Source organism: Anguilla rostrata, chromosome 16 (assembly GCF_018555375.3).
Source record: "Anguilla rostrata isolate EN2019 chromosome 16, ASM1855537v3, whole genome shotgun sequence".
NCBI lineage: Eukaryota > Metazoa > Chordata > Actinopteri > Anguilliformes > Anguillidae > Anguilla > Anguilla rostrata.
The window spans coordinates 10,413,429-10,440,928 of record NC_057948.1 but is presented as its reverse complement, the minus strand read 5'-3'; the positions used below and the strand labels follow the sequence as shown (position 1 = coordinate 10,440,928).

Sequence of the window (27,500 nt, the reverse complement as noted above, 5' to 3'; positions counted from 1 at the left end):
AAAATGTCTGTGGAGAGTTTCAAAACAAAGATGATAAAGGGACGAGAGAATTAATACTTTTAGACTGTCTGTCTTAGTCACTGTTCATGTCACTGTCACTGTTCATGTTGTCTGTAACCTAAGCTAGTGGCCTGAGCGACACAGGAGAGAAGATGGAGAGGGAGGAAGTGCAAGAGGGCTGGGGAATGTGGAAGAGAGAAATTACGAGAGAGAGAGAGAGTGAGAGAGAGAGAGAGAAAGAGAAAAAGAGTGAGTGAGAGAGAGTGAGTAAGCAAGAGAGAGAGAGAGATAACTGTAAAGTTTCCTCCTTCCTTCCATGAATGGAACGGGTGAAAGCGATACGTCAGAAACCCCACACAGTCGATCGCTTCGGGCGAGTGAAATGATGGAGGAAGGGAGGACACTGCTTCAGAATGTTGGGAAGGGGCCCTGCGAGGCGGCCGTCCTGGCCAGTGCCTGATCACAAACCTTCGGCGTCTGAGCGGTGCGGCTGCTCTCTCCCTCTCCCCGCTGCTGCTACTGAAGGATGCGCTGCTCGACGCGCGGCGCCGCCCCGGAGTGTTCGCCTGAGCCTGCGTGTATCGTGACGCGCGTGTGCGTGCGCGTTCTGTGCGTGTGCGTGTTCAATGTTCCGTGTGTCCGTACGTGTACAGGTGTGTCTGTGTTTGTGGGTTGCTATGGATACCCAGTCAGAACCCGGAGAACATGAAGCAGGGCCTGATGGGCGCTCCTGCAGAGGGGAGCGGACCGCAAGGTGTGGGGGGGGGGGGACTCGTCCCGGTGGTGCTATTTTTGGCACTCTGCGCGTCCCTCTCCCACATCGGTCCGTGCGGCTCCTTCCCGGACGATGATTGGCTCATGAGTCCGGGCTGCAGGGGGACGTCCCGTAGGCCCGCAGCGGATTTCTCTGCTCTCTTCTGACGTCTGAGTGACCCGGAGTATCAGAACCTCCCTCCTCCCTCCCCCCCACCCCGCTCCCTCGCCCCCCACCCTACCCAAACCGTGCCCCTTAACCACAGGCGTGTGACTGGCATAAACCGCCATGTGCCTTCGCTCTTTGCTGCTGCATGGGGGGGGGGGAGAGCAGGGTCTGCTGGGCGGAGTCAGGTGCGAAGTGGGCGGGGTCAAACCTGGCAGAGGAGGCGGGGCTTAAAAGGCAGGGGCGAGGCGGAGCATCGACGTTCAGGCAGGCCAAGGCTTCTGCCCCGCCTTTCAGGGGATGTTCTCCTAACACTCAATCCGCATTTCGATATTTGCATAAGCTTTTTAAGTGTGCCCCACTGAGGATCCCTTAAAAAAAAAAAAAAAAAAAAACCTGAGCAGAGGAGTGGCCACAGCCTCTCCTCAGACCCCGCCCCACATCCCCGCCCCCTTCGCTCCAGGGCCGCCTGCACTGCCCGATCCTCCCCTCCCCCCCAGACAGCAACAGATCCTACAGTAAGGAGCTGCTTCTTAGTCAAATAAAAGTATACATATATATATATAATGCCTACATAAATATATATATATATATATATATACATTCAAATATGAATATACTAGTTTTACTGGAGTCAAAATGCATAAAGAGGTATTCCCTTTTAACTAAATTATGCTTCTTATAATTTTCTAAATCTGTTTACTATGAGATATTTTTAAAAAACTATTCTTTTTGAATTTTAAATGTCTATGCAAAACAAATGTATTTGTAAATAAATGTGTGTATATTTCTGAACGCCAGCGGTGCCGTTTCCTTTCTGTCCACCAGCTGGCGCTCTAACCCGCTAACCGGCGTTATTGTTCTGAACACAAACGGCCTACAGCCCTGTGCGCGGAGCTCCGGGGATGTGAAGGGTTAACCAGCGCTTTAGGCCAAACGGGTTGTCTAAAAAGAAAAAGGCAGTGTTGTCTCCTGTAACCACCTGTTACACAGCCCGTCTTCCACAAAGTCCGAATTCAGATTTTTGCAGGGGGTCATACCAGTTTATGCAGGTCAGTGTACAGTGCATCTCTCTCTCAGGTATTTTTCAGTTACTCCCCCAGATCTGGTTCGCGTCATCGCGGACTCGGCGTTGCCAGGGAAACGCCGCGCGCTTAATCGCGGTTGTTGGAGAGCAGCTGCGTCTCCGTGACGTCCTCCGAGGGTGTAATTTTGCAGTTTAAATCATGGGTGTTGTCATTTGTGACAGTCGTCATGGCGACCCTCAGAACCGTTCCTTCCTTGTAAGAGGGGCGATAAATTTAGCCCAGATTCCTCCGGGCGTGTTCACGATTGTATCGGTTACCGGGAGACTGGGATGCAGGGTGACATGGGATAACACCTAACCAAAGACTGGCAACAGACCAGAGTCCAGCCCAACAGCACCCCTGGCAGTATCACTGTAACCAGTACACCCCTCTTAGGTTGGGTTTGCACAAGTCTGTATGTTTTATGAAGTTGTTTTAATAAGTTTCCATTGTTAATGAGGACCCCCCCCCCCCAGAAGGTTAATATTTATGTATTTATTGTGTTTGCCAGATTTGTGCACTTCACAAATTATAATTACACTGTAAAAGCTGGTGAAGAATTTCAAGGGACCTATTTCTAGTATTTTTTTACTGTTGTGAGAATAGAATAACCTGAGATGACTCAATGAATTGATTATGATTGAAAGTGATTTCATTTGAAAATGAAAATGCTACCACTTTAGTTGCAGGTCAGAAGAAAAGAGGCCGTATTTGCATTTGGCTTGTGAGTCAACCACAGAAAATCACCCACTGGTCTGTCAGACTCAACCAGAGAGGTGGAAAGTCCGGGGGGTCAGAGGGTAAAAGTCCTCCCATGTGGTTCTTTCACCCTTGAACTTGGCCGGCCGACTTCACTCATTATTTCTACCTCCTGCTGAAGAATTGTGCTAATTGGTCTATCCAGGCGATTGGAAGGAAATACTGGGGAGAACTTTTACTTTCTGAACCTGGATTGTTAACCTCTGCGCTCAACCCCCCCCCCTCCCCCAACCGTCTCCTGCACGTACACACAGACCCCAACGCACCCCGTAGGAAGCACCACACCAAACACCTGCTCTCTGGTTAAATCGGTTTTAATAAATAAATATAAAAATAATTTCATCTCATCGAGACACAGTCAGTTTTAATCAGAGTTTCTGGGTCTAGATCAGTGTGACACCCCCCACCCCCGCCCCTCACCCTGGAGTGGACACGACCGGAGGGCAGAAGAACAGAGCTCTACTTAAGCTAAAAGAGGAGAAGAAGGTGTGTGTGTGCGCGTGTGTGTGTGTGTTTGTGTGTGTGTTTGTATCGTTACACAGCTTAATAGTCCATCGAGGCCTCCACATACAGGCCTCCGGTGCACCGACACCCCACCTCACCCCCAGCTACTGCAGACATCTATGGTAGCCTCTCCGCTCCCCTTCTCCCACTCAGGATATCTATGGTTTTCTGTCAACTCAAACTGACCACGACGTATCGAATCCTGCAGCTGCTGGAGGACCAACTCCTACCCAACTCTGTTTCACATGAGAACAGCTTCTATTCTATTCCTTCTATTCCGGCCTCTCTCTCTCTCTTTTTTTTTTGGTTGTGTCAGTTCTGTTGAGGTAATTGTGCTGTTTGTTCATTTAAATAAAGAAAACTCTGCCCGTTGGGTAGCGCACCCGTGCCCTCCGCTGACGTTAGCATGTCCACACACGGTCGCTATCGCACCCCGTCCTCATTCGCGGCCACGCGAGTCACCATTGCACCATAGAAACAAAAAACAAAACGGGAAGCTTATTTCATGTGACACCTGATACAATCCATCCTGTGTCGTGACAGATATATCTGAATAATAATGTCTTCTGCATTTCACTAATAACACCTGTATTTTAAAACATACTGAAGACGAGTAACAAGTGAACGTTCATTCCTTGCACCGGGTTTCCTAACACTTATTTTCGGAGTAGCGTAATAATGTTAAATTTCTCAGATTAAAAATTTTGGACGTTAACATTTGTTATAATATAATCTATAAAGAGTTACACTGAGCAAACGCAGTGAAACGTTCAGTAGTATTAAAATGCCTCTCTTTGTATTGGTGCTCTTCACAGATTGTGCAGGAGTCCCTTTGCGATGTGACGGTATTTTGGGTGACGTCATCACTTGGCACATGACTATATTTAGCATACGCATACGCTGCCTACAGGAGATACAGAGGTCTCTAAGCGGTTTCTAAGCAGTCTCTAAGTGGTTTCTAAGCAGTCTCCAAGTAGTCTCTAACTGGTCTCTAAGCGGTCTCTAAGCAATCTCTAAGTGGTCTAAAAACAGTTTCTAAGCAGTCTCTAAGTGCTTTCTAAGCAGTCTCTAAGTGGTTTCTAAGCGGTCTCCAAGCGGTTTCTAATGTCTCTAATAAACTGAAGAGGTCCTTCACTCATTGCAGGCACAGCAGGTTAAATGAAGCTCAGCGATAAAAATATATACAGCCTGGATACGCAACTGCCCCTCGTGTGCCTGCAACTGTTTGGATAATGTAACTCTTACCACAATCTGTGTAAAACTACCCACTTCAGCTCCGTTTCACCATGTGAGCCTTACAACAACCCACCTCATTCACACAAAAACCTCAGACAAAACCCGCATACAAACATTGGAAGATGAAATAACATTTCCCCTCCTGCCCTAGTATAAACGATCATAAACCTTCATAAACTATAAGCGCTCTTTGCCTTTTTAAAATAATTAGATGCTTCTATAGAACCTTTCGGGGGAGTTAATGTTCAAGTTTTCAACATAAAAATTTAATACACAGAATCCGCAAGTCCTGCATTGCTGTTGTCGATATTGTGTTGTTCCCTCCTTTGTAGCTGTCTTTGTGCTGTTACGGTTTTGTAACGTTTCATTTTTTGTTCAGCAAAGTTTGTCTAAAGTTAAAAGTTCTGCTAAAACACTCAAGACATGACAGGTTTTCAAATCTACACGTGACATCACAATCTGTGACATCACAATGAAACAAGCCCCTCCCCCTCTCTGTCTGGGGGGGGAGCGTTGTCATAGAGATGCACTCTGTAGCAGTCATGCTAACAGTGAGATTATCCACAGCAGGGCGGTTATATTGCGAGGAAAGCTATGGTACAGGGTCTGCGTCGCAGGGAGAAGCTACAGTACACTTCGTTCAGGCGGCGTTCGGTAGGCCAGGAACACCGCCCGTCTCACAGGGCTGGAAGGAGGGCACGGGCACGTCCATACTCCAACCAAGAGGTGGACAACTGTACATGTAGCAGCAGGAATTCTGGGTAATACAAGGGGGAGGAGGTCAAAGGTCCCACCAGTTCAAGGGTTACACTGTTCTTTGTGTCTTGTATCCCCCCCCCCTCCCCTCCCCTCCCCCCCACATACACAGAACTATGAGAACCGTGTGGTCAAAGGGCTAGGGGGCGGGGCTTACAGTACAGGGCTACAGTGGTAGGCTACGGGCGGACCTGGGGGGCGGGGTCTACAGCACGTGGCAGCAGTTGTACTGGGCGAAGGGGAGGAGCTTCTCCTTGGAGGTGGGCTGGATGTTGAAGGACAGGGCCTTCTCGCAGAGCGGGAACTGCAGCAGGCGGTCCCGCAGGTTCACGTTTCGGTTCTTCGGGCCGCCGCCCCTCTCCGCCCGGGCGGCGGGCTCGGGCCCCGCCTCGCCCCCCGCGGGCCCCGCCTCTTTGCCCCCGCAGCGGCCGGGCCCCTGAGGTCCCTGGGGGCCGGGAGCGGGGGCCCCCGGGCGCGCCTCCACCCCGTCGGGGCCCAGGTCCACGCAGTGGTTGCGGGGCAGGCCGCGGGGGGAGCTGGCCGGGGGGGCCGGCTGGCTGCGCTCCAGCGGGTTGGGGAGGGTGTTGTTGTTGTGCTCCTGCACGGATTTGGGGTCCCCGTCTACAGCCTGAGGCTCCGCCCCCTCCGGGTGACCGCCAGGGCTCCCCCCTGGAGAGGGCGGGGCCTGGGGGCTTCCTGCGCTGGGCATGGGCTCCACAGCCTCTGCTGGATTGAGAGACTCCGCCCCTTCTGTCTGGGGCAGGTCTCCTCCCTCACCCCCACCTGCTTCAGTCACCTGATGGTCTAACCCCGCCCTCTCTACATCACCTGACTCTTCAGTCTCCGCCTTGTCGACGGCCAGGTTTCTCACCTGCACAGTTGTCTCCTCCTCCTCCTCCCTCACATCCTGCTCTGGCCCCTCCCCCCTGGCCTGGCCTTCCGCCACTCTAGGCCCCCCCACCTCTACGGTAGGCCCGCCCCCTCCCTGGCGTGGGTCCTCCTGCCTGCGCTCCTGCTGGTGGAGGTCGACCTGGGTATTCTCCTCTTCCTCATCCTCCTCTTCTTCCTCCTCAAAGATCTGCTGGAGAGCGCACACCGTCTTCATGGGTGTGAGCTCGCTGGGGGGGGCGGGGTGTAGCGTCAGCGCGCTGGAGGGCCGCTGAAACAGGAAGGTCCGTTCCTCCTCCCGGCTCCTGCAGGGGGCGCCGCTGAGAGGGTCACGCCTTCCGCCCTCCTCCAGATCCAGGGGCGCAGACACAGGCCTACTGCACCACAGAGAGAGAGAAGATATGAGTGTGTGTGTGTGTGTGTGTGTGTGAGTGCGTACGTGTTTGTGTGTGAGGGCATGTGTGTGTCAGTGTGTGTCAGTGTGTGTATATATGTGCGTGATGCACTTGTGTAAATTTGAATTGCAATCTTTTGTACTGAAACTGAGAATCTGTGTCTGACTTCTGATTGGGCCTTGCTTGACCTGACCCTGACCTTCGTTTGACCTGATGTAGTGTATAGGGTGCTTACTGCAGCAGGTTGGGTACTGGGGCATGGTCTGTCTCAGTCTGGCCCTGCTGCTCCTGCTTCTCTCTCAGGAGCCGCTCCCCCAGCAGGTAGTAGGTGGCGGTGATGTGGTTGTACTGGTTAGCCTCCAGCGCCCTGTGAGAGAGAATGAGAGAGAGAGAGAGGGAGAGAGAGAGAAAGCAGCAGTGAGACATGCTGCACGAGCTGAGCTAATTGCTAACTAACCACATGCTCTATACTAGTTATAGTACAGATTGCACTTATAGACTTAGTTAATCTATCAGGCAGAACCTGAACTTGTATCCCAGATGTTACAGGTTCAATTCTCAAGAAAAGGACTTCTATTGTAACCTTGAGCAAGGTGCTTAGCCTGCACTGCTTCAGCTACTGTATCAGGTTATATAAACATGAGCTAATATAAGGTACAAAATATTGGTGAGGGTAACAGCGTTCAGGAGGAGAAGCGGGAGAGGGAGGAGGCAGAGGAGGAGGAGGAGGAGCAGGACTCACTCCTGGATGGTGTCGCGGTCGGCGATGTTCCCGCTGCTCATGGCCTGCAGGATGGCCTGGTGCTCCTCGGGGGTGAGGCTGTGGTGGGAGGTGAGGGGGGCGGAGGCGCGCCCGGCGGGGGAGGGCGAGGGGTCCACGCCCCGCAGCCAGGGGTGCTCCTCGATGTCCGCCAGCGAGGCCCGGCGGGAGGGGTCCCGCTGCAGCATGCGCGCGATCAGACTGCGGGAAGGGGGGGGGGAGGTTACCGTGAGCAACTACCCAATTCAGTGCTTTGATGAAACAAGGTCTTTGTGTGACACCAACAATATCCATCCATCCATCCATTATCTATACCCGCTTATCCTGGGCAGGAGCCTATCCCAGCATGCATTGGGAGAGAGGCCAACCAACATTATAAAATACATACTATTATATAATAATCAAAATAATCAAGTTCTGTTGAAGTCATCTCGGTTAGATTTGCACTGTTGATCTTTCACGATCAAAATGGACACTTGTACATAGACAGCACTATAGCACTTATATGTTACACTTTGGTGGTAGAGGGAGAGAGGGAAATATTTGCATTGCATTTCTACCACATGTAGTCATCAATAATACTGACTGAACACAAGTTCACTTGTTATGCAAGCAGGAATTTGAATTTGAATTTGAATTTGAATTTGAATTTGAATTTGAATTTGAATTTGCATTTGCATTTGAATTTGCGAGTGGTGGGAATGCGTATTGTAAGTGTGCAGAGGGAGCGCGTGTGCTGAAGACTCTCTGTTGGGAGACACATCTCTGTCATGGTTAAAAGGAAAGGCTGTGCATCAGTGCCCAGACAGCCCGGTGCTTTCGCGTCACGGGGGGCCCCCGATTCGGCTCTCACTGCCGGGGGGACGCGGAGTAGCGCCCGAAAGGGAACTGGGGCAATGACGGGAGGACGAGATCATCGGAGGCCGGTCTGGAACAGGGCCAGGGTGCGGCACGCTGCTGCACATTCCTCTGTGTGACCACCAGGGGGAGCCACTGCACAAGCACGGGTGGGTACAGCATGTGCCTGTGCTTCTGATGATCCATAATATTCATCAGCTCAGTCTACTCTGCATTATGTTCTCTCTTGCTCTCTCTCTCTCTCTCTCTCTCTCTAACCTACATACACATCTGGAGTCAGGAGGGATGAAGAGGATTACTACTGTACTGCTCTGAGCTTCAGCCCAACAGCAACGAACGAGCCCTGAACCTCCCTACATATCTGCCTCTCCACCCTAAACACCCCCTATACTGTTTCCTCCACCCTATGCACCCCCTATACTGTCCCATCCACCCTATACACCCCCTATACTGTTTCCTCCACCCTATGCACACCCTATACTGTCCCCTCCACCCTATACACCCCCTATACTGCCCCATCCACCCTATACACACCCTATACTGGCCTCACTATACACCCCTATCATGCCATCCACCATATACACCACCATACTGTCCCTCCCCCTATACACCCCTATACTGCCCATCCACCCTATACACACCTATACTGGCCCCACCTATACACCTTACTGCCATCCACCTATACACACTATACTGGCCTCACCTTAACCCCTATACTGTCCCCTCCGCCATATAATCCCCTATGTTGTCCCCTCCACCCTATACACCCCCTATACAATCAGATTCCAACCTATACACCCCCATACTGTTCCCTCCACCCTAATGCACCCTTACACTACCCCCCTTTTTTACACTCCACTCTCTAGACTGCCCCTCTGTGCTACCTCTGTGCTACCTTACCCCTATTCGTCCCCCCAGAGGCTCCACGTGACAAAGGAGAGAGGGGGACAGCTTTCATTTAGAACACAGAGTCCTGAGGACGGCAGGTCTGCCAATCGAAGCAGCTTTGAACAGCAGCAGGGTCATGTGACCGGGGTCTGCCAATCAAAGCAGCTTTGAACAGCAGCAGGGTCATGTGACGGGGGCTTCCTTATCAAAGCAGCTTTAATCAGCGGGAGGGTCATGTGACTCATCTCGCAGGCCCGGAGCACAAGCGCTCTATTCAGGCTGAAGTGCCTGGTGGGTGTGCACCGCCGGGCTGTACTGTCCCATAATAAGACTCATAAGGAACAGTCAAAAATAACTGCTCCTCGAAACAACTGCCCTTTCTCTGCAGGGAGACATTATGGGATAATAACAGCTGGAAGGCTTCTATTTGTAGCGGGGGACACCGAGAGGGATGTTCCCAACCCAAAACCAGAGGGGAGCACCGAAGGAACGGCAGCAGCTGTCCTGGAAGGCCTCCCCCAAGCAGAGACAGGAAACAGGAAGCGGGAAACAGGGCCGTTCCACTTCCTGCTTTGTCACACCGACATGACGTCTGAGGCTTCCTTCCACGCACACAACATTTCCACTGCCCCTTCAGAAGGACAGCGTTACCCTCCTGTCTCTCTACCTCTCTTCAAGGGAAAGTGTTACCCTCCTGTCTCTCTACCTCCTTTAGAAGGACAGCGTTACCCTCCTGTCTCTCTACCTCCTTTAGAAGGACAGTGTTATCCTCCTGTCTCTCTACCTCCCTTTGAGGGACAGTGTTGTCCTCCTGTCTCTCTACCTCCCTTTGAGGGACAGTGTTGTCCTCCTGTCTCTCTACCTCCCTTTGAGGGACAGTGTTGTCCTCCTATCTCTCTGATGTTATGGAGATGGGAGAGGCTGGTCCAGCCGTGTGAGCCATGGCTTTCCTGGCCTCCTGAAGACCAGGAGGAGGAGGAGGAGACTGACCCTGGATCAGTTCACACTGTTTTGCACAAACAGGTCGAGGGTTAAAGGGCCCAGTGGGACTGATCCAGAGTCAGTTTTTACTGTTTTTTGCACAAACAGGTCGTGAGTTGGGTTAGAGGTTAGTGTGAGCTGATTCTGTGTCAACTGGAGCAAACAACTCTGCACACCCCCCCCCCCCCACCTTCCTCACAACACGCCCTCCCATTGGCTGCCACAGGCTCTCACTGTGGTGATGGGAACACTAGTGAAGAACAGTGTGTTCAGACAGGCAGGTGCTGGGGCATCGGATGGGTGTGAGATTTGGTACTGTGGTGAAAGAGGCAAGGGGGCCCCAGGGGAAGGAGTGGGGCAGGACAGAACGGACCCGGCTGAAGCGGAACACAGTGTGGCAGGAGGTGTGTGTGTCTGTGCAAGCGCGTGTGTGTGTGTGTGTGAGCGTGTGTGTGTGTGTGTGTGTGGTGTGTGTGTGTGTGTGTGTGTGTGTGTGTGTGAGCGTGTGTGTGGGTGTGTGAGGAGTGTGTGTGTGTGTCGTGCAGGTGTGTGTGTGTGTGTGGCGTGTGAGAGAGTGGGTGTGTGGATGTGTGGTGTGTGTGTGAGGTGAGTGTGGGTGGTGTGAGAGAGTGGGTGTGTGTGGATGTGTGCGTGTGTGTGTGAGAGTGAGTGAGTGTGTGTGCATGTGTGAATATGTGTGAGAGTGGGTGTGTGTGTGTGTGCATGTGTGAGTATGTGTGAGAGTGGGTGTGTGTGTGCGTGTGCATGTGTGAGTATGTGTGAGAGTGGGTGTGTGTGAGAGTGGGTGTGTCGGTGATGTGTGTAGAGTGGTGTGTGTTGTGTGAGGTGGTGTGTGTGTGTGCTGTGTGTGTGAGAGAGTGTGTGGTGTGTGAGTGGAGTGCGTGTGTTGTGCAGCAGGGGGGTGCGGTGTGGCTCATCTTGAGTAGTCGGGCGTGCGGGGGACCGCACCGGTTGTAGCGGCAGTCCATGATCATGGTGAGGGTCTCGCTGTCATTGGTCTCCTGAAAGGGGGGCTTCCCACACACCAGCATGTACAGGATCACCCCCAGGGACCAGATATCTACAATACACACGTTTCAACGGCATCACAACAACACTCTGTACAGCAACCCAACACCCCAATTGCACCCCAACATTGGGCCTCCACACGTTACATGTCAGCACATCCCACAAACATTACATACATTACTATCATACCTTAAATTGTATTCTTTACAGCAATGTTTCAACAAAGCACAGGACAGCAGCTCAGCTATTGGACAAAGAACACTCACAGCTTGGCATCAATACAGAATACACACACATGCACGCACACACACAGCAGTAGAATGCAAACATTTACATAACTGACATATAAACATTCATCTCACCATCATCTTAATATGCTGGTAAATAGAGAGTGATAGAGAGAGAGAGTGTGTGTGTGTGTGTGTGTGTGTGTGTGTGTGAGTGCATGTGTGTGTGTGTATGTGTGTGTGAGTGCATGTCTGTGTGTGTATGTGTGTAAGTGCATGTCTGTGTGTGTGTGTGTGTGTGTGTGTGCATGGGTGTGTGTGCATGTGTGAGTATGTGTGTGAGTGCATGTGTGTGTGCTCATGTCTGTGTGTGTGTGTGTGTGTGTGCGCATGTCTGTGTGTGTGTGTGTGTGTGTATGGTGGGGTAGACAGAATACATGATGTACACTGGGAGAAGAGTGGGACCTTTGTCTCACACATCTGGGTCCTTATGTAACTCTCCTGAGACAGGCTCAGCCAAAGAGAGAGGGAACCAGGGAGGAGAGAAAAAGAGGAAGAGAGGACAAGAGAGAGAGCGAGGATGGAGAAAGACAGCGAGAGAAAGAGGTAAGAGGTGAAGGAAGAGAATATGCGTAATAAACCCTCTCATCTACACTGACGTTACACACATTAGAGTGGACTTAGTATTTCTCTCTCTCTCTCTGTAGTCTGCAGAGCGGCCATTTCCTGCCCCTCCCCCTCCTTCCTGAGCCAGGGAAAGAGAAGAGAGAGGAGAGGAAGCCATTTAGGAACATCCAAGAACAACGTGGGCTGCTCAAAGAATGAGGGAAACAAGGGAACAAGAGCCAGACCCAGAGAGAGAGTGAGAGAGAGAGAGAGAGAGAGAGAGAGAGAGAGAGAGAGTGAAAGAGGGAGGGAGAGAGAGAGACAGTGAGAGAGTGAGAGTTGAATTAGGACGATTTCCATTGGCTATAAACATACAAAAAAGGGCACTCAAATTCTGGACGCATCTCAAATCAAGCCCCAAAACAACGCCGCAGTTTCACGCACTTCAAACCCAAGAGCTGAACCCTGAAAAGAGTCCACTAAGTCAGCTGGTACTGAGGCTAACTAATCATCTCACGCCTGTATAACTACAACACATCTCAGACCAGCACTGCTTCAAAAACACAAATCAGAGTAAGCCAAACTGTTAAACAAAATAAAGCAATTTATCTGGAACACTGGAACAGCCAAACCAAAACACAAAACAAGCTTAATTGTCACCTGGCCCTAAACCGAGAATGCAAATTAGCTGAATATCTTGTTACTGTCCGAGGATCGCACTAATGACACAGAAGGGATGTTGTTTTTGTAGCAGTGATTTGCATTTTATTCTCATTGAATTCAATTTTATGCTTTGGCAACATACACTATATGACCAAAAGTATCTGCACACTGAGGCTGTTTTTCATGGTTTGGGCTAGGTCCCTTAGTTCCAGTGAAGACAAATCATAATTCTACAGCATACAATCACATTCTAGATGATTCTGTGCTTCCCCAACAGTTTGGGGAAGGCCCTTTCCTATTTCAGCATGACAATGCCCCCGGGCACACAGCGAAGTCCATATAGAATTGTTTTTTTCAAGAATGGCGCAACCCCATCCAACAACTTTAGGATGAATTTGAAAGCCAACTGCGAGCCAGGCCTAATTGCCCAATCAGTGGCCGACCTCACTAATGCTCTTCTGACAGAATGGACACAAATCCATGCAGCAATGCTCCAACATCTAATATAGAACCTTCCCAGAAGATTGGAGGTAGTCACATCAGCAAAAATTGGACCAACTCCATATAACACCCATAATTTTGGATGAGAAGTTGGATGTCAGATGTCCACATACTTTTGGCCATGTAGTGTATATTATACTGAATATTATGGCCATAAAGCACTTCTTTTGAGACTAAGAAATGGAGAGAGGAAGAGGGTGATAAGGGAATAGTGTTCAAATCTACCACTGCCAGCTGTGTCAGTAAATCTCCACAATCAACACTGCCTACCCACATTCCCACGGTAAACTATGGTGTGAGAAACTGCAGAGATTTCACTGTATGATAATAAAAACCAACAGACCAAGCATCATAAAAAACTGAAAAAATGATGAAGTTGCCATTAAAGATAACCAGACTCCCTCGACACTCCCCTTCTAGAGTGCAAGACTCGCTGCAAAAACAGTGTTCCATGCAACCCAGAAAAGTTAGCAGACCAAGCAGTTTTTTTTACACGACATGCCGAAACACAAAGATGATGAGTTTAAAAGGGTCGTTCTTAAACTGTCTGGTTCATTTCTTAGTGTGGATTATGTCCCTGACATCTGGACAGCACCCCCGTGTTTGAGAGCAAAGCAAATTAAACTCTGGCTCATCTGTGTGAGCAGTAATCTCCAGTAGATTCAATTTATCTTAGAAACAGGTCTTCTGCACTGCCTTGGGGAATAGGGCATCTTCAGCAAAAGCTATAATCTTTTGCTAAATCTTTGCTGAATCACCATAGAGGTAATTATATTTGCTGCCTACGCAACAAGAGAGACAAACATGCCAAACCAAATCAAAATGAGAATGCTTGTTTGCATCAAAGATTTCTAAAAGATATTTAGGAAATGGTGTCAGTAGAGAAAAAATTAGTATGTAACTTTAAATAATGTCATTTCAAATGCAAAATGGAGATGGTGAAAAACAAAACCAGGAAAGTTCTTGAGACAGTTGGGTTGCAATGCCATTGAACATTTGCATGTTGGAACAACTGACAACCTCTAGTTTTCCATCACAAAAAATCAAAATAGTTTTGTCGCCCACTTGTCAACCCTGGTTTACTGGATCAATACTGTCAGACCTGGGCCCCTCCAAGAAACATACAGAAATACTTGAAAAGATGATTTCCCAGAAATATACACTCCATGCAGTATCTCAGGTTATCTAACATTTCTCCAGTGACAAAAATAGAATAGAATGTATCACAAACTACAATACGATTCGGGGGTAATAAATGATATCGCTCGGGGGCTTGTCTCACAGTGTCTGAGTACATTTTTGGATTTCAACACTGGTGTTGTGTTTCCAGCCCTGACTGGCCATGTACTGAAAGCCATTTCATTTATTCCATTTAGGACCATAACGGGACATACCTCAGGTAAAACTGGCTGTGAACCAATTACGAGAGGGAGCATTCAGGGTACGTTACGCCAGTAAAGAGATACACCCATTATGATCCGGCTCAAAATACTTTAAATTGCTTTCGGGCCAAATACACAATAGGGCATTGAAGTACTCTTACTGACGAACCGAACTTTTTTTTTTGGAAAACCAGGATAAGCACTACACGGACGCCCACGTTCACCCTGGACGCAGAGTTCTGCTTCGTGTGAGGACCAACTAATGCGCACGGTGTAGAGTTATACCTATACTGAGTGCTAATTTATTTAGCTAAACAGTAAATCAATTCCTTCAAAGAAGCTTAATCAATGTGCGCAACACAAGGCTGTGAAATGCTAGCCTTGTATCACAGTGCAGTGAGCTCATCACAACACAGAGCAGCTTGAGTGCTAGCATCTGCTCACGAAGCCTCAGGACCAGGCGACGCAAAGACCGACGCGCAATCGCATCACAAAGCGACGCTAGCAAAACCGGCTCCCAGGACCCGAAGCTCAAAGCCAGAGGCATCGCTGTCTGACCCTTAAAAGGGAGAAACGCCGGGCCGGACGTCCCAACCCGGCCACAGCCCCAGAGACAGTGGCTGCTGAAGCCAAGGAAAGCACGCTGGGTTATTTTTATGTTGGTTGTTCGCATAACCGCCGTAAGAATAACATATTTGACCATTAGAAGCTTGGGACTGACCCTTTTGGGTCAAAATCACAAACATGGATGGAGTGGAAAGAAATAGAGTGAGAGAGAGGGGGCTAGTGGAGTAAAGTTTCCAGATAAATAAACACCACCAATCACGAGGAGCAGAGGCTTAATATCATACACCCGGACTGCTGCAGTCTTCCTACAGTACATCCTCTCTTTCTCTTTCTTTCTCTCTCCTTCTCCAGCGCTCCTGTTCCTTCTCCCCCTCATTATCTCCCTCTGTGGACTGTGCTAGCTGCACCTGTCCTCCGCTCGCTCTCACTCCTGTGAGTAATGAGCTGGGAGAGGCTGGGCCCTCTAACTGCATCCATCTTCACACAGGCAGCAGGGCCCACAGGCCTGTCTCACACAGGCAGCAGGGCCCACAGGCCTGTCTCACACAGGCAGCAAGGCCCACAGGCCTGTCTCACACAGGCAGCAGGGCCCACAGGCCTGTCTCACACAGGCAGCAGGGCCCACAGGCCTGTCTCACACAGGCAGCAAGGCCCACAGGCCTGTCTCACACAGGCAGCAGGGCCCACAGGCCTGTCTCACACAGGCTGCAGGGCCCACAGGCCTGTCTCACACAGGCTGCAGGGCCCACAGGCCTGTCTCACACAGGCAGCAGGGCCCACAGGCCTGTCTCACACAGGCAGCAAGGCCCACAGGCCTGTCTCACACAGGCAGCAGGGCCCACAGGCCTGTCTCACACAGGCAGCAGGGCCCACGGGCCTGTCTCACACAGGCAGCAGGGCCCACAGGCCTGTCTCACACAGGCTGCAGGGCCCACAGGCCTGTCTCACACAGGCAGCAGGGCCCACAGGCCTGTCTCACACAGGCAGCAGCACAGCCGACAGGGAGGAGGGAAGGAGAGGCAGGCAAGGAGGCTGGGACAGAGAGAGAGAGAGAGAGAGAGGGAGAAAGAGAGAGGGAGGGAGAGAAAGGGAAAGATAGCCGTAGGGAGACAGGGGGAAGAGAGAGGAGAGAAAGAGAGAGAAAGACACAGGGAAGGCAACTCGGAAAGAGAGAGAGAGAAAGAGAGGGGGGAAAAAGAGAGGGAGGGAGGCTGGGATAGATGGAAAAGGAGAGGGAGAGGGAAAGAGAGGGAGGCTGCTATACACCATTATATAGACTTGTCAGCTGTCTAATAATGCAGCCACACACACACACACACACACTCATACATACAGTACACACACACACACACATACATACTGTACACACACACACACACACACATACATACTGTACACACACACACACACACACACATACACACACATAGACACACACTCACATTCCTCCACTGCTCTCCTCCCTCCCTCTCTTCCCCTCTCCTCACCCCCGTCTTACGTAACTGGAAACTGAAAATCCACAAGCCGCTGTGACTGTTTTCTCCCATGACCCGCTGGGGAGTTCCGCACATTCCTGGCGCACATCACGCACTTAGCGGTGCGCGCGCCCTCACGCACAGGGGTACACAAACACAGACACTCTCCCACTCACACACACAAACACAGACCCCGACACTCACCCACTCACACACACACACAAACACACAGACAGACACGCCTCCCCCACTGTACGTACACTCACCCACTCACACACACACAAACAAAAACAGACACAGTCATGCGCATATTTATGCGCTTGTCTGCACACGCAGACTTAGATCAACCCATATTTACATGCGCACGGGCACTCATGCACACAGATAAGGACACACTTGTGTACTGTCTGTACACACGCAATCTGGGGACACGCCCCATCTCAGTCACACGCAGACACACAATCCCAAGCATACACACACACCTGTGCGCTCTCACACACACTTCACGAAGCACCGCTGGGTTTTGAGCGTCGTGTAGTAGCTTATCAGCCAGATAGATCAGTGATGCTATGATGGGGCGCAGTTCTCAGGCTCGGCCTGTAGAGGGCAGCTGGGGCGCTCCATCACCCAAAGTGAACGAGCAGCAGGCCGATTCGCTCAGGTCTCCCGTTCCTGGGCCGGCAGACCTCGTTCGACCAATCATATATTGGCTGCGGGAGCCCGAGGGCATTGTGACGAGGAGGATACACTGAGGTTCCGCCCCCTGCAGACGATTTCTTGGAATGTACTACCCGCCCCCCCCCACCGCCTGCTAGATAACGATCTGGAATGCGTGTCAATCACATGACTGGCCCGGGCCCAGACCGGCTCCAGGAAGAGCGTTCCACGGCTTTTTCTTAGAAGGAAACTGAAAGGCCACTGGGGCTCTGGAGCCGGGGGCTGGAGGTCAGCCTCGAAAATCTGAGGGACGACCAGCTCCGGAGGGAGGGAGAGAGGGAGGGATGGAGGGATGGAGCGAGGGAGGGATGGAGGGAGGGAGGGAGCCCGGGTCTCGTCGGGTCTCGTGGAGTTTCGCACAGGGCGCTTCTGAGCGCGCTCAGAGATGGCCCGGGGCACGGAACACACCTCGAGTTGGTCCTGCTCTACCTGATCTACCTGTATGCTGTACCCTGCTGCCATTTTGAAACGGGAAAGCACAGCTTGTGTGTGTGGCACAGTAAGGAGCTTGCCTCAAACCCCAGCCAGGCCCTGCACTCAAGATGGGGGGGGGGGGGGCGGTTGGCACTTCGGAGGCTGCACTTCCTGTGCCAACGCGGGTGGCACTTCCTGTGCCAACGCGGGTGGCACAGCAGTGACCCGGCGTTCCAAATCCAGCAGAAAGAACTGTCTCAAAAAAAAAAAGCCCTGAAGTCTTCTTTTAGAGACTTGGCTTTTTTTATTCAAAGCTCTTGAATCTCCGAATTTAAACCGGTTTATGACTATAACAGGGAGTATAAACTAATCAGGTGTTTAAAAATAAAACGGGGCCGTTCAAGGTGGATTTATTAATAACGCAGGACTTTTTAAAGGTGGTTTATTAATAAAACAGGTTTATTAAAGGTCAGGACACCCTCTCCCTGGTGCGGCCCTGGAGTCTGATGATCTGCCTTCGCGGGACAGTGGAAAAGGCAGGACTTCTGCATCCTCGGGGGGGGGGGGAGAGGACGAGAGAGGAGGGAGGGGAGAGGAGAGGATGGGAGAAGAGAGGACAGGAGAGGAGAGGAGAGGAGAGGAGCCGGGCTTGTTTACTCCTCCAGCCTGTGCCGTTTGCTGCTGCGGGTTATGTAACAGACGATCGTCTGTGCCAGCGCTCCTCTGTGTGACATTCAGCGCTGGTCTCTCACTCCGCCGACAGACACTCGCTGCTACACGGTCTACAATTATCACAGACGTGACAGAACCGCACACGACCGCAGACGCGGTCACAGCGCGAAACGGAACCACGCAGAACGGCAGGAACCGTCTCAGTGCGAAACGGAACCACGCAGAACGGCAGGGACAGTCTCAGTGTGAAACGGAACCACACAGAACCGTAGGAACAGTCTCAGTGTGAAACGGAACCACACAGAACGGCAGGAACAGTCTCAGTGTGAAACGGAACCACACAGAACGGCAGGAACAGTCTCAGTGTGAAACAAAATTATGCGGGTCTGTAGGCGCGGTCACGGTGTAAGACAGAACCGCACTGTGACTGCAGGTGCGGTCGCAGCGTGAGACGAAACAGCGCAGGTAACCGCAGGAGCGGAACCGCCCAGGACCTCACGGACGGCTCCCAGCATCCCGCGGTGCGGCAGAGGCAGGGCGTGCGGCCCGGACCAGAGCGGGCTCTCGCAGACAGACCCTGAGCGCGGTCAGACAGCCGCTTACGTAAGAAACAAAGGGCTCCTTCGCGACCGCGTCGCCGCCTACGTGCGACCGCACAGAGAAATAATCCAATCAGGAAAAAGAAAACGAGCCTGTTTTCCCTTTCCAACCGAGTCCAGACCGGATTTTAATCCCTCAGCGCTTGGAAAGAGGCTAATGCCCGATGTCTGACCAGCACTTCGGGGAAACCGTGTAAGTTCTTCTAATGAGGTGGACCGGGGCTGTTTCCGTCTCGTCAGCTGAATGTAATTAAGCTCCCCTGAAGAGGGAAGTGAGGCACTGACGAGCCCTGCTGACGCACAGTCACCAAAGCACTCGCTTGCCATTCTGGGGGATTCCACGGACTCCGGAACTGCACGCGCACAGTATTCCAAACGCAGTGTTCTACTGTTTGAGGATTCCGTGGAACACAATGTTCCATAGAACCATCACCGCACATAAGCCAGTGCTCTATAAATCAAATGTTCCTGTGTAACACTGCTCTAAATGCCCGGCATTCCTTAGTGCAAACATTCTATAGACCCACTAATCTACAGTATGAGTGTTCTACAGAGCCACTGCTCTACAGTACAAGTGTTTTACAGACTTACTGATCTACAGTATGAGTACTCTTCAGACCTAGTGTTCTACAGTATGAGTGTTCTACACACTTAGTGTCCCACCTATTTTTATACGGTCTATGTGTCCCACAGTATGAGTGTTCTGCAGACACAATGCCCTACAGTATGAGCGTTCTACACATTTTGTGTTCTACAGTATTAGTGTGTACAACTCTCATACTGTAGGACATTAAGTACTACAGTAGTGCACTGCTCAGAGTGTGGTATCTGAGTAGTGCACTACTGGTACTGGTCCTGGAGGTCCACATGGGGCCTGTTTGTCCCTGTTTTCCTCACCCACTGTCTGGTCAGCGCTGTCCTAAATCCAAAAGCTCTGACCCACTTACAGGATTTAGCTGTGACATTCACACACTCACACTCACACACACACACACACACACACACACACTGGCAGCACTGTCCCTTCGTCAGAAGTCGGAAACAGAAATCACCGCAATCATAATAACAGGTATGCTTCTCGTGTACCTGTACACAATGAGTGGGTGAGGTCTAATTTGGGTAGCCTGTGGGTTGTGTATTGTAATTTGTGTAGGCTGTATGTCTGGAACTGTTTGTCCTCTTCCTCCTTCATCGCCCTCCCTGCAGACAAAAGCCCAGGTGTCCGCATTCCTCCTCTGCCCTGCTCTGATTGGCCGACGGGATTACGGTATTTTGATACGGCCGACATTACTCAACAGGAAAACAGCCTGACGCGCCGCACCTCAGTTTTGCGCACCGACTCTCGGTTCCAATTCTGCTTTATCGGCCGGACGAACCAAAGCAGCTTTGTGCAGTACAGAGTTTCACTCTCTCGGTGTAGGTGCCCCTCGCTGTCTCTGTGTTAATCACTCCCTCTCAGTGTTAAAGTGCAGAGGTGCGGATTTAAATAATATTCTGAAGAGTATACGCGTGTATGCGCATGGGTACTTCTTATCCAGAGTCGCTTCCCCCTTCCCCCGAGCTTGCTGTCACTCGCAGTCCGCAGCAGACGGAGTTTGTGCTGCGGACATGTTTTGCTCCGGGAGCGATGCGTCTCTGTATCGGTCCTGACAGCCACCGCACACTGCTGAGGGAAGCGCCGGCCGCCGGCACAAGCGGGCTGCGTTAATAACCTCAGAGATGGGGCCGCCGCGCGTTCCCGACAAGCCCGCAGTCCTGCTGACACAGACACAAACCGCCTCCGTCCCTCGGGTTAAGCCCTGCACAGATTACACGGCCACACTCAGCTCCGCTAACTCTCTCCCCGTCTGCAACTCCACAACACTCAAACCACTCTGACTGCAACTCCACAACACTCAAACCACTCTCCAACTCTACAACACTCAAACCACTCTCACTGCAACTCCACAACACTCAAACCACTCTGACTGCAACTCCACAACACTCAAACCACTCTGCAACTCTACAACACTCAAACCACTCTCACTGCAACTCCACAACACTCAAACCACTCTGACTGCAACTCCAAACACTCAAACCACTCTGCAACTCTACAACACTCAAACCACTCTCACTGCAACTCTACAACACTCAAACCACTCTGCAACTCTACAACACTCAAACCACTCTGCAACTCTACAACACTCAAACCACTCTGCAACTCTACAACACTCAAACCACTCTGACTGCAACTCCACAACACTCAAACCACTCTGCAACTCTACAACACTCAAACCACTCTCACTGCAACTCCACAACACTCAAACCACTCTGACTGCAACTCCACAACACTCAAACCACTCTGCAACTCTACAACACTCAAACCACTCTCACTGCAACTCCACAACACTCAAACCACTCTGACTGCAACTCCACAACACTCAAACCACTCTCTCTGCAACTCTGCAACACTCAAACCACTCTCTGCAACTCTACAACGCTCAAACAATTCTCTCTGCAACACCTCAACGCTCAAACCACTCTCTGCATCTCTACAACACTCAAACCACTCTGACTGCAGCTCTACAACACTCAAACCACTCTCTGCAACTCTACAACGCTCAAACAATTCTCTCTGCAACACCTCAACACTCAAACCACTCTCTGCAGCTCTACAACACTCAAACCACTCTCTGCAACTCTGCAACACTCAAACACTCTCTGCAACTCTGCAACACTCAAACCACCCTCTCTGCAACACTACAACACTCAAAACACTCTCTCTGCAACTCTACAACACTCAAACCACTCTGCAACTCTACAACACTCAACCCACTCTCTCTGCAACTCTACAACACTCAAACCACTCTGCAACTCTATGGCACTCAAACCACTCTCTCTGTGACTCTACAACACTCAAACCACTCTGGCTGCAACTCTACAGCACTCAAAACACTCTGCAACTCTACAACACTCAAAACACTCTGCAACTCTACAACACTCAAACCACTCTCTTTGCAAAACTGCAGAACTGAAACCACCCTCTCTGCAACACCACAACACTCAACCCACTCTCTGCATCTCTACAACACTCAAACACTCTCTCTGCAACTCTGCCACACTCAACCCACTCTCTCTGCAGCTCTATAACACTCAAACCACTCTCTCTGCTACTCTACAACACTCAAACCACTCTCTGCAACTCTACAACACTCAAACCACTCTCTCTGCAGCTCTATAACACTCAAACCACTCTCTGCAACTCTACAACACTCAAACCACTCTCTCTGCAACTCTACAACGCTCAAACAATTCTCTCTGCAGCTCTACAACACTCAAACCACTCTCTGAAATTCTATGGTACTCTCTCTCTGAAACAATCGAACCACTTGCTCTCGCGGGGCGAGAAAGGGGCAGGGCGGGGCAGGGCGGGGCTGGGCGCGGCAGGTCTCTTACCCACGGCGGGGGCGTCGTACTCCTCCCCCAGCAGGATCTCGGGGGCGGAGTAGGCCAGCGAGCCGCAGCTGGTCATCAGCATGGTGCCCGGCTGGAAGTGGTTGCTGAAGCCGAAGTCGGTCAGCTTGACCGTGCCCTGCTGGCGGAAGAAGACCACGTTCTCGGGCTTGAGGTCGCGGTGCACCACGTGCAGCCGGTGGCAGTAGGAGATGGCGCGCACGATCTGGGCGAAGTGCACCTTGGCGGGGGCCTCGCCCACGCCGCCCTCGTGCCGCAGGATGAGGTCGTACAGGTCGCCGCCGTCGGCCAGCTCCAGGATCAGGTAGAGGCGCGTCTGCGTGTCGATGACCTCGTAGAGCCGCACCACGTTGGGGTGCTGCACCAGCTTCATGCAGCGCACCTCCTGGAGCAGGTGGCCCGTCGCCACGGCGTCCAGCTTGGTCTTGTCGATCACCTTGACGGCCACCAGCTGGCCGGTGAAGACGTGGCGCGCCAGCTTGACCACGGCGAAGTGGCCCTTGCCCAGCGTGCGGTCCAGGTCGTACAGGCCCGCCATCTTCCCCTCGTACCCGCTCTTGGACGCCGCCATGATCTCTACCGCCGGGTCGGGGAGGCTGCCGGAGGGGGTTTATAAGCCAAAAAGGGGGGGGGGGGGGGGGGGGGCTGGGGTAGGAGAGGGGGAGGTAGGGGGGAGCAGGAGAGGAGAAGGACTCTACTGAGCCATGACCTGTTAAAAAAAGAAGGAGGAGAGTGTGTGTTAGAGACTTCTGCCACAGGTGGAGATGGCAGGAACGGGTTTTCACGAGCAGGTGGAGCTGACGGAGAGCGAGGAGCTGTTGACCGAACGAACGCCCCCTCCCCCCCTCCCTCCCTCCCTCCCTCTCTCCCCCCCCCCCTCCCTCCCTCCCTCTCCCCCCCCCCCTCCCTCCCTCCTCCTCCGCCTCTGTGTGTGACAAGACAACGGCTCACCGTCGTCTGAGCAGACGGTGCCATCTCTGTTCCGCTTCTTTATTCGGTTTCTGTTTGTTCTTGAGGTGGCAGAAAGGCGTTTGCTAAAACCAACACCACCGGGCCAGAGGACTGCCGCAGCCCTGAGACACACGGGGGGGGGGGGCCTGGGGCAGGGGCGGGGGGGGGGGGGGGCAGGCGTTTGTAATGTGATATCATAATGGACCGCATACAACACTGAGAGCACCATGGAGGGTTGTAACAGTATACTAGCATGTAAATCTGTGCTGTTCTTGCATTGGCACCTTTTCCATAAACATACAGTATGATGTGTACGACGCAGGATCACTCTGAGCTGCTGTACATTTACTATGGGTCTGAGTGACACAGTGCATATGCACACACACAGACACACACACACACACACACACACACACGCATGCACACACACACACACACACACACACACACACGAGCACACACACAAACAACATGCACACGACCACACAACGCATGCAACACACACACACACACACATGCAACACACACCACACACACACACACACACACACACACACACACAGCTCTGTATTAAGTACTCTCTGATGTGAATAGGGTTACATGCAGCTGTCTGCCTGAAAGAATCAATGCTGCTAATTACTGAGGGACACACAGGCTGACATGGGAGATGTCCACATGGCAAGAGCAGTGGCCCAGTATGCTCCAAAGAACACACACACACACACACACATATGCACGAATGCACACATACACCTACATACACACACATGCGTACAATACATACACAAACACACACGTACACACACACACACCTGCAAGCATGACGACATATAAATGCACAGACACACACACACACACACACACATTCACTTGTTATTATTTCTCGTAGTAGTCACAGTCCTCCCGGACACACACTGGCCACAGCCAGACTGACCAATCAGGGATCCGGTCTCAGTTCCTCCAGATGGCACAAGAATCCCAGAGCCAAACAGCAGGAGGCAGGAGCGGCAGTCTGGGCTCGGGTCAGAGGGGTTATTAAAGACGATTACAGCCGAATTAACGTCTGAGCTTTCGAATCAGGGCTCCAGGCCCCTCTATTGTTCCAGAGTTTTCCTTCTCGCTACTGTAATCGCCGTGGTGACAGTAAGGAGCAGCTGGCTGAGGATTTCCTGTAGAGTTTAAATACAGGTCCTTTTCCCCATCCTGAATCATACAGGCATTACTGACATGTGTGTACACACACACACGCACACACACATATGCATATGCATAGACACGCAAGCTCAAGCATGTGCACACACATACACACATGCACATGTGTACACACACGTGCACACACACGCAACACACGCACGCACATACACACACACACACACACACACACATATGCATATGCATAGACACGCAAGCTCAAGCATGTGCACACACATACACACATGCACATGTGTACACACACGTGCACACACACACAACACACGCACGCAGATACACACACACACACACACACACACACAGCAGCGTGTGCAGCCGCGCGCGGTGCTGCAGGCGCTGATCCTGTGGGACAGTCCCAGCAGAGGGGTGCACCCGCGCCCTGTACTCTCCGGTCCAGGGAGAAGAGTACACTCAGCATGTTTGTGTGCAAACAATGAGACTCTCACTCCTTCAGCACAGCTCCACCAAAAGCCTGACAGTGCTGTTCTGGGAGGTCACACTCCCTCCCGAAATACACACAAACACCCCCCCACCCCCCACACCACAAACCACCACCAGCACAACCACGACTCTGCACCTCCCTTTCCCTCCCTCTCTTTGTCTCTCTTTCTCCTAATCTACCCTTCCCTTTCTCTGGCTCTTCTTCCCTCTCTTTGCTGTTCGGTACAGTTCTCTCTCTCTCTCCCTCTCTCTCTCTCTCCTGTGCGCGCATGGTAGCGGACTGAGGGATGACGTAATGCGCAGGACAGGAGACGAGAGGGGATGAGTCACACCTACCCTCCACCAGGAGAGGACAGAGGCACGGAGAGAGGGATAGATGGAGACGGGGAGAGGGAGAGAATGAAAGAGGGAGAGAGGAGGGAGGCAAGAAGAGAGGGACAGAGGGAGAAGGGGAGAGGGAGAGAATGAAAGAGGGAGAGAGGAGGGAGGCAAAAAGAGAGGGATAGAGGGAGAAGGGGAGAGGGAGAGAAGAAGAAGGGGAGAGGGAGGTAATGAAAGAGGGAGAGAGGAGGGAGGGACAGAGAGAGGGAGAGAGGAGGGAGGCACGGAGAGAGGGACAGAGGTGGGAGGGGACAGGGAGGTAATGAAAGAGGGAGAGAGGAGGGAGAGACAGAGAGGGAGAGAGGAGGGAGGCACGGAGAGAGGGATAGATGTAGACGGGGAGAGGGAGAGAACGAAAAAGGGAGAGAGGAGGGAGGCACAGACAAAGGGAGAGCGGGTGGGAGGTACAGTATGGAGAAAAGGAGAAACAGGTAGATGAAGAAGGGGAAAGTAAGAAAGTAAAAAAGTGAGAGAGTCAGAGAGAGAGCCAGAGGAAGAGAATGATGGAGGGAGAGAGGCAGGAGGCATGAAGTGAGGGGTAGATAAAGAATGGGAGAGGTGGAGAGAGACTGAGAGAGGGAGAGAGGGATAGACAGAGAAAGGGAGAGGATGTGAGCGGAGGGGGTTCCTTCATGATGACTTCATCTGAGATCAGCATCATGTAATATTTATCCTGAATATCACCAATGCTGAGGTCACCCTGGGGCTTTGGGGATACAGAGACTCAAACACACACAGGAGAAACTTTACATCACACACAGCTGCGAGTTTATCTCTCTCTCTCTCTCACACACACACACACACAGGAGAAACTTTACATCACACACAGCTGCGAGTTTATCTCTCTCTCTCTCATACACACACACACACACAGGAGAAACTTTACATCACACACAGCTGCGAGTTTATCTCTCTCTCTCTCATACACACACACACACAGGAGAAACTTTACATCACACACAGCTGCGAGTTTATCTCTCTCTCTCTCTCTCATACACACACACACACACAGGAGAAACTTTACATCACACACAGCTGCGAGTTTATCTCTCTCTCTCTCTCTCATACACACACACACACACACACACACACAGGAGAAACCTTACATCACACACAGCTGCGAGTTTATCTCTCTCTCTCTCTCATACACACACACACACAGGAGAAACTTTACATCACACACAGCTGCGAGTTTATCTCTCTCTCTCTCATCACACACAACACACACACACACAGGAGAAACTTTACATCACACACAGCTGCAAGTTTATCTCTCTCTCTCTCTCATACACACACACACACACAGGAGAAACTTTACATCACACACAGCTGCGAGTTTATCTCTCTCTCTCTCTCACACACACACACACACACACACACAGGAGAAACCTTACATCACACACAGCTGCGAGTTTATCTCTCTCTCTCTCTCATACACACACACACACAGGAGAAACTTTACATCACACACAGCTGCGAGTTTATCTCTCTCTCTCTCTCATACACACACACACACACACACACACACAGGAGAAACTTTACATCACACACAGCTGCAAGTTTATCTCTCTCTCTCTCTCATACACACACACACACACACACACACACAGGAGAAACTTTACATCACACACAGCTGCGAGTTTATCTCTCTCTCTCCCTCTCACACACACACACACACAAATCTCTCTCACACACAAACACACACACATCTCCCTCTCACACATACATGCATACATTCTTTCACACACACACACACACACACACACTCTCTCACACACTCTCTCTCTCCCTCAATATAATTTTTTTGGGGAGTGCTGTTTTTTTTATTTTTATGTGTGATTTTTGTTGCGCCTCTATCGGTTCATGTGCTTTGAGATTATTTGTGACATGCTGAGTAATAAACTGTCTCCTTTAAGCTTTAAACTAAAGGGGAATCAAATGTCTCTCAAAAAGTCAGAGTCAAAAGTTCCACTGTCTCTCCTTCTCCCTCTCTCTCTCTCTCTCATACACACACACACACACACACACACACGCCCATGTCCACGTTTTCTTGGATGCATAAAGACAACAGTAGTCGAGTTCTCAGAGCAGTCAGTCCTGTGTGAGCTGCTCTACTGCCTCTGCCCTACAGTTCTCCACGTGACTCAGCCTGTGTGTGGAAACTTGGTCTAAGAAACACTCTGTTCTGCCCTGGAGGTC

The 27,500-nt window shown here is 51.3% G+C and overlaps 2 protein-coding genes across 3 annotated transcripts in view; one reads left to right on the top strand and one right to left on the bottom strand.

The window, feature by feature from the left end:
• LOC135241590 (fatty acid 2-hydroxylase-like) overlaps positions 1 to 1,285 on the top strand; it is a 33,386-nt gene extending 32,101 nt beyond the window's left edge. For both annotated transcript variants that reach the window (XM_064312109.1, XM_064312108.1), the window contains exon 8: positions 1 to 1,285. This exon is cut by the window's left edge and continues 301 nt beyond it. The gene's annotated coding sequence lies outside the window, so the exon portion shown is untranslated.
• A 1,758-nt stretch (positions 1,286 to 3,043) lies between these two features.
• The window catches only part of snrkb (SNF related kinase b), a 26,158-nt gene continuing 1,701 nt past the window's right edge, over positions 3,044 to 27,500 (bottom strand). The window contains exons 2-7 of the mRNA XM_064312110.1: positions 22,299 to 23,025; positions 10,938 to 11,092; positions 9,002 to 9,009; positions 7,267 to 7,485; positions 6,760 to 6,891; positions 3,044 to 6,506 (exon numbers count right to left, since the gene is read on the bottom strand). Of these exons, the coding sequence (XP_064168180.1) occupies positions 5,447 to 6,506; positions 6,760 to 6,891; positions 7,267 to 7,485; positions 9,002 to 9,009; positions 10,938 to 11,092; positions 22,299 to 22,887 (2,163 nt within the window). The 5' untranslated portion in view covers positions 22,888 to 23,025 and the 3' untranslated portion in view covers positions 3,044 to 5,446. The remainder of the gene's footprint in view (positions 6,507 to 6,759; positions 6,892 to 7,266; positions 7,486 to 9,001; positions 9,010 to 10,937; positions 11,093 to 22,298; positions 23,026 to 27,500) is intronic.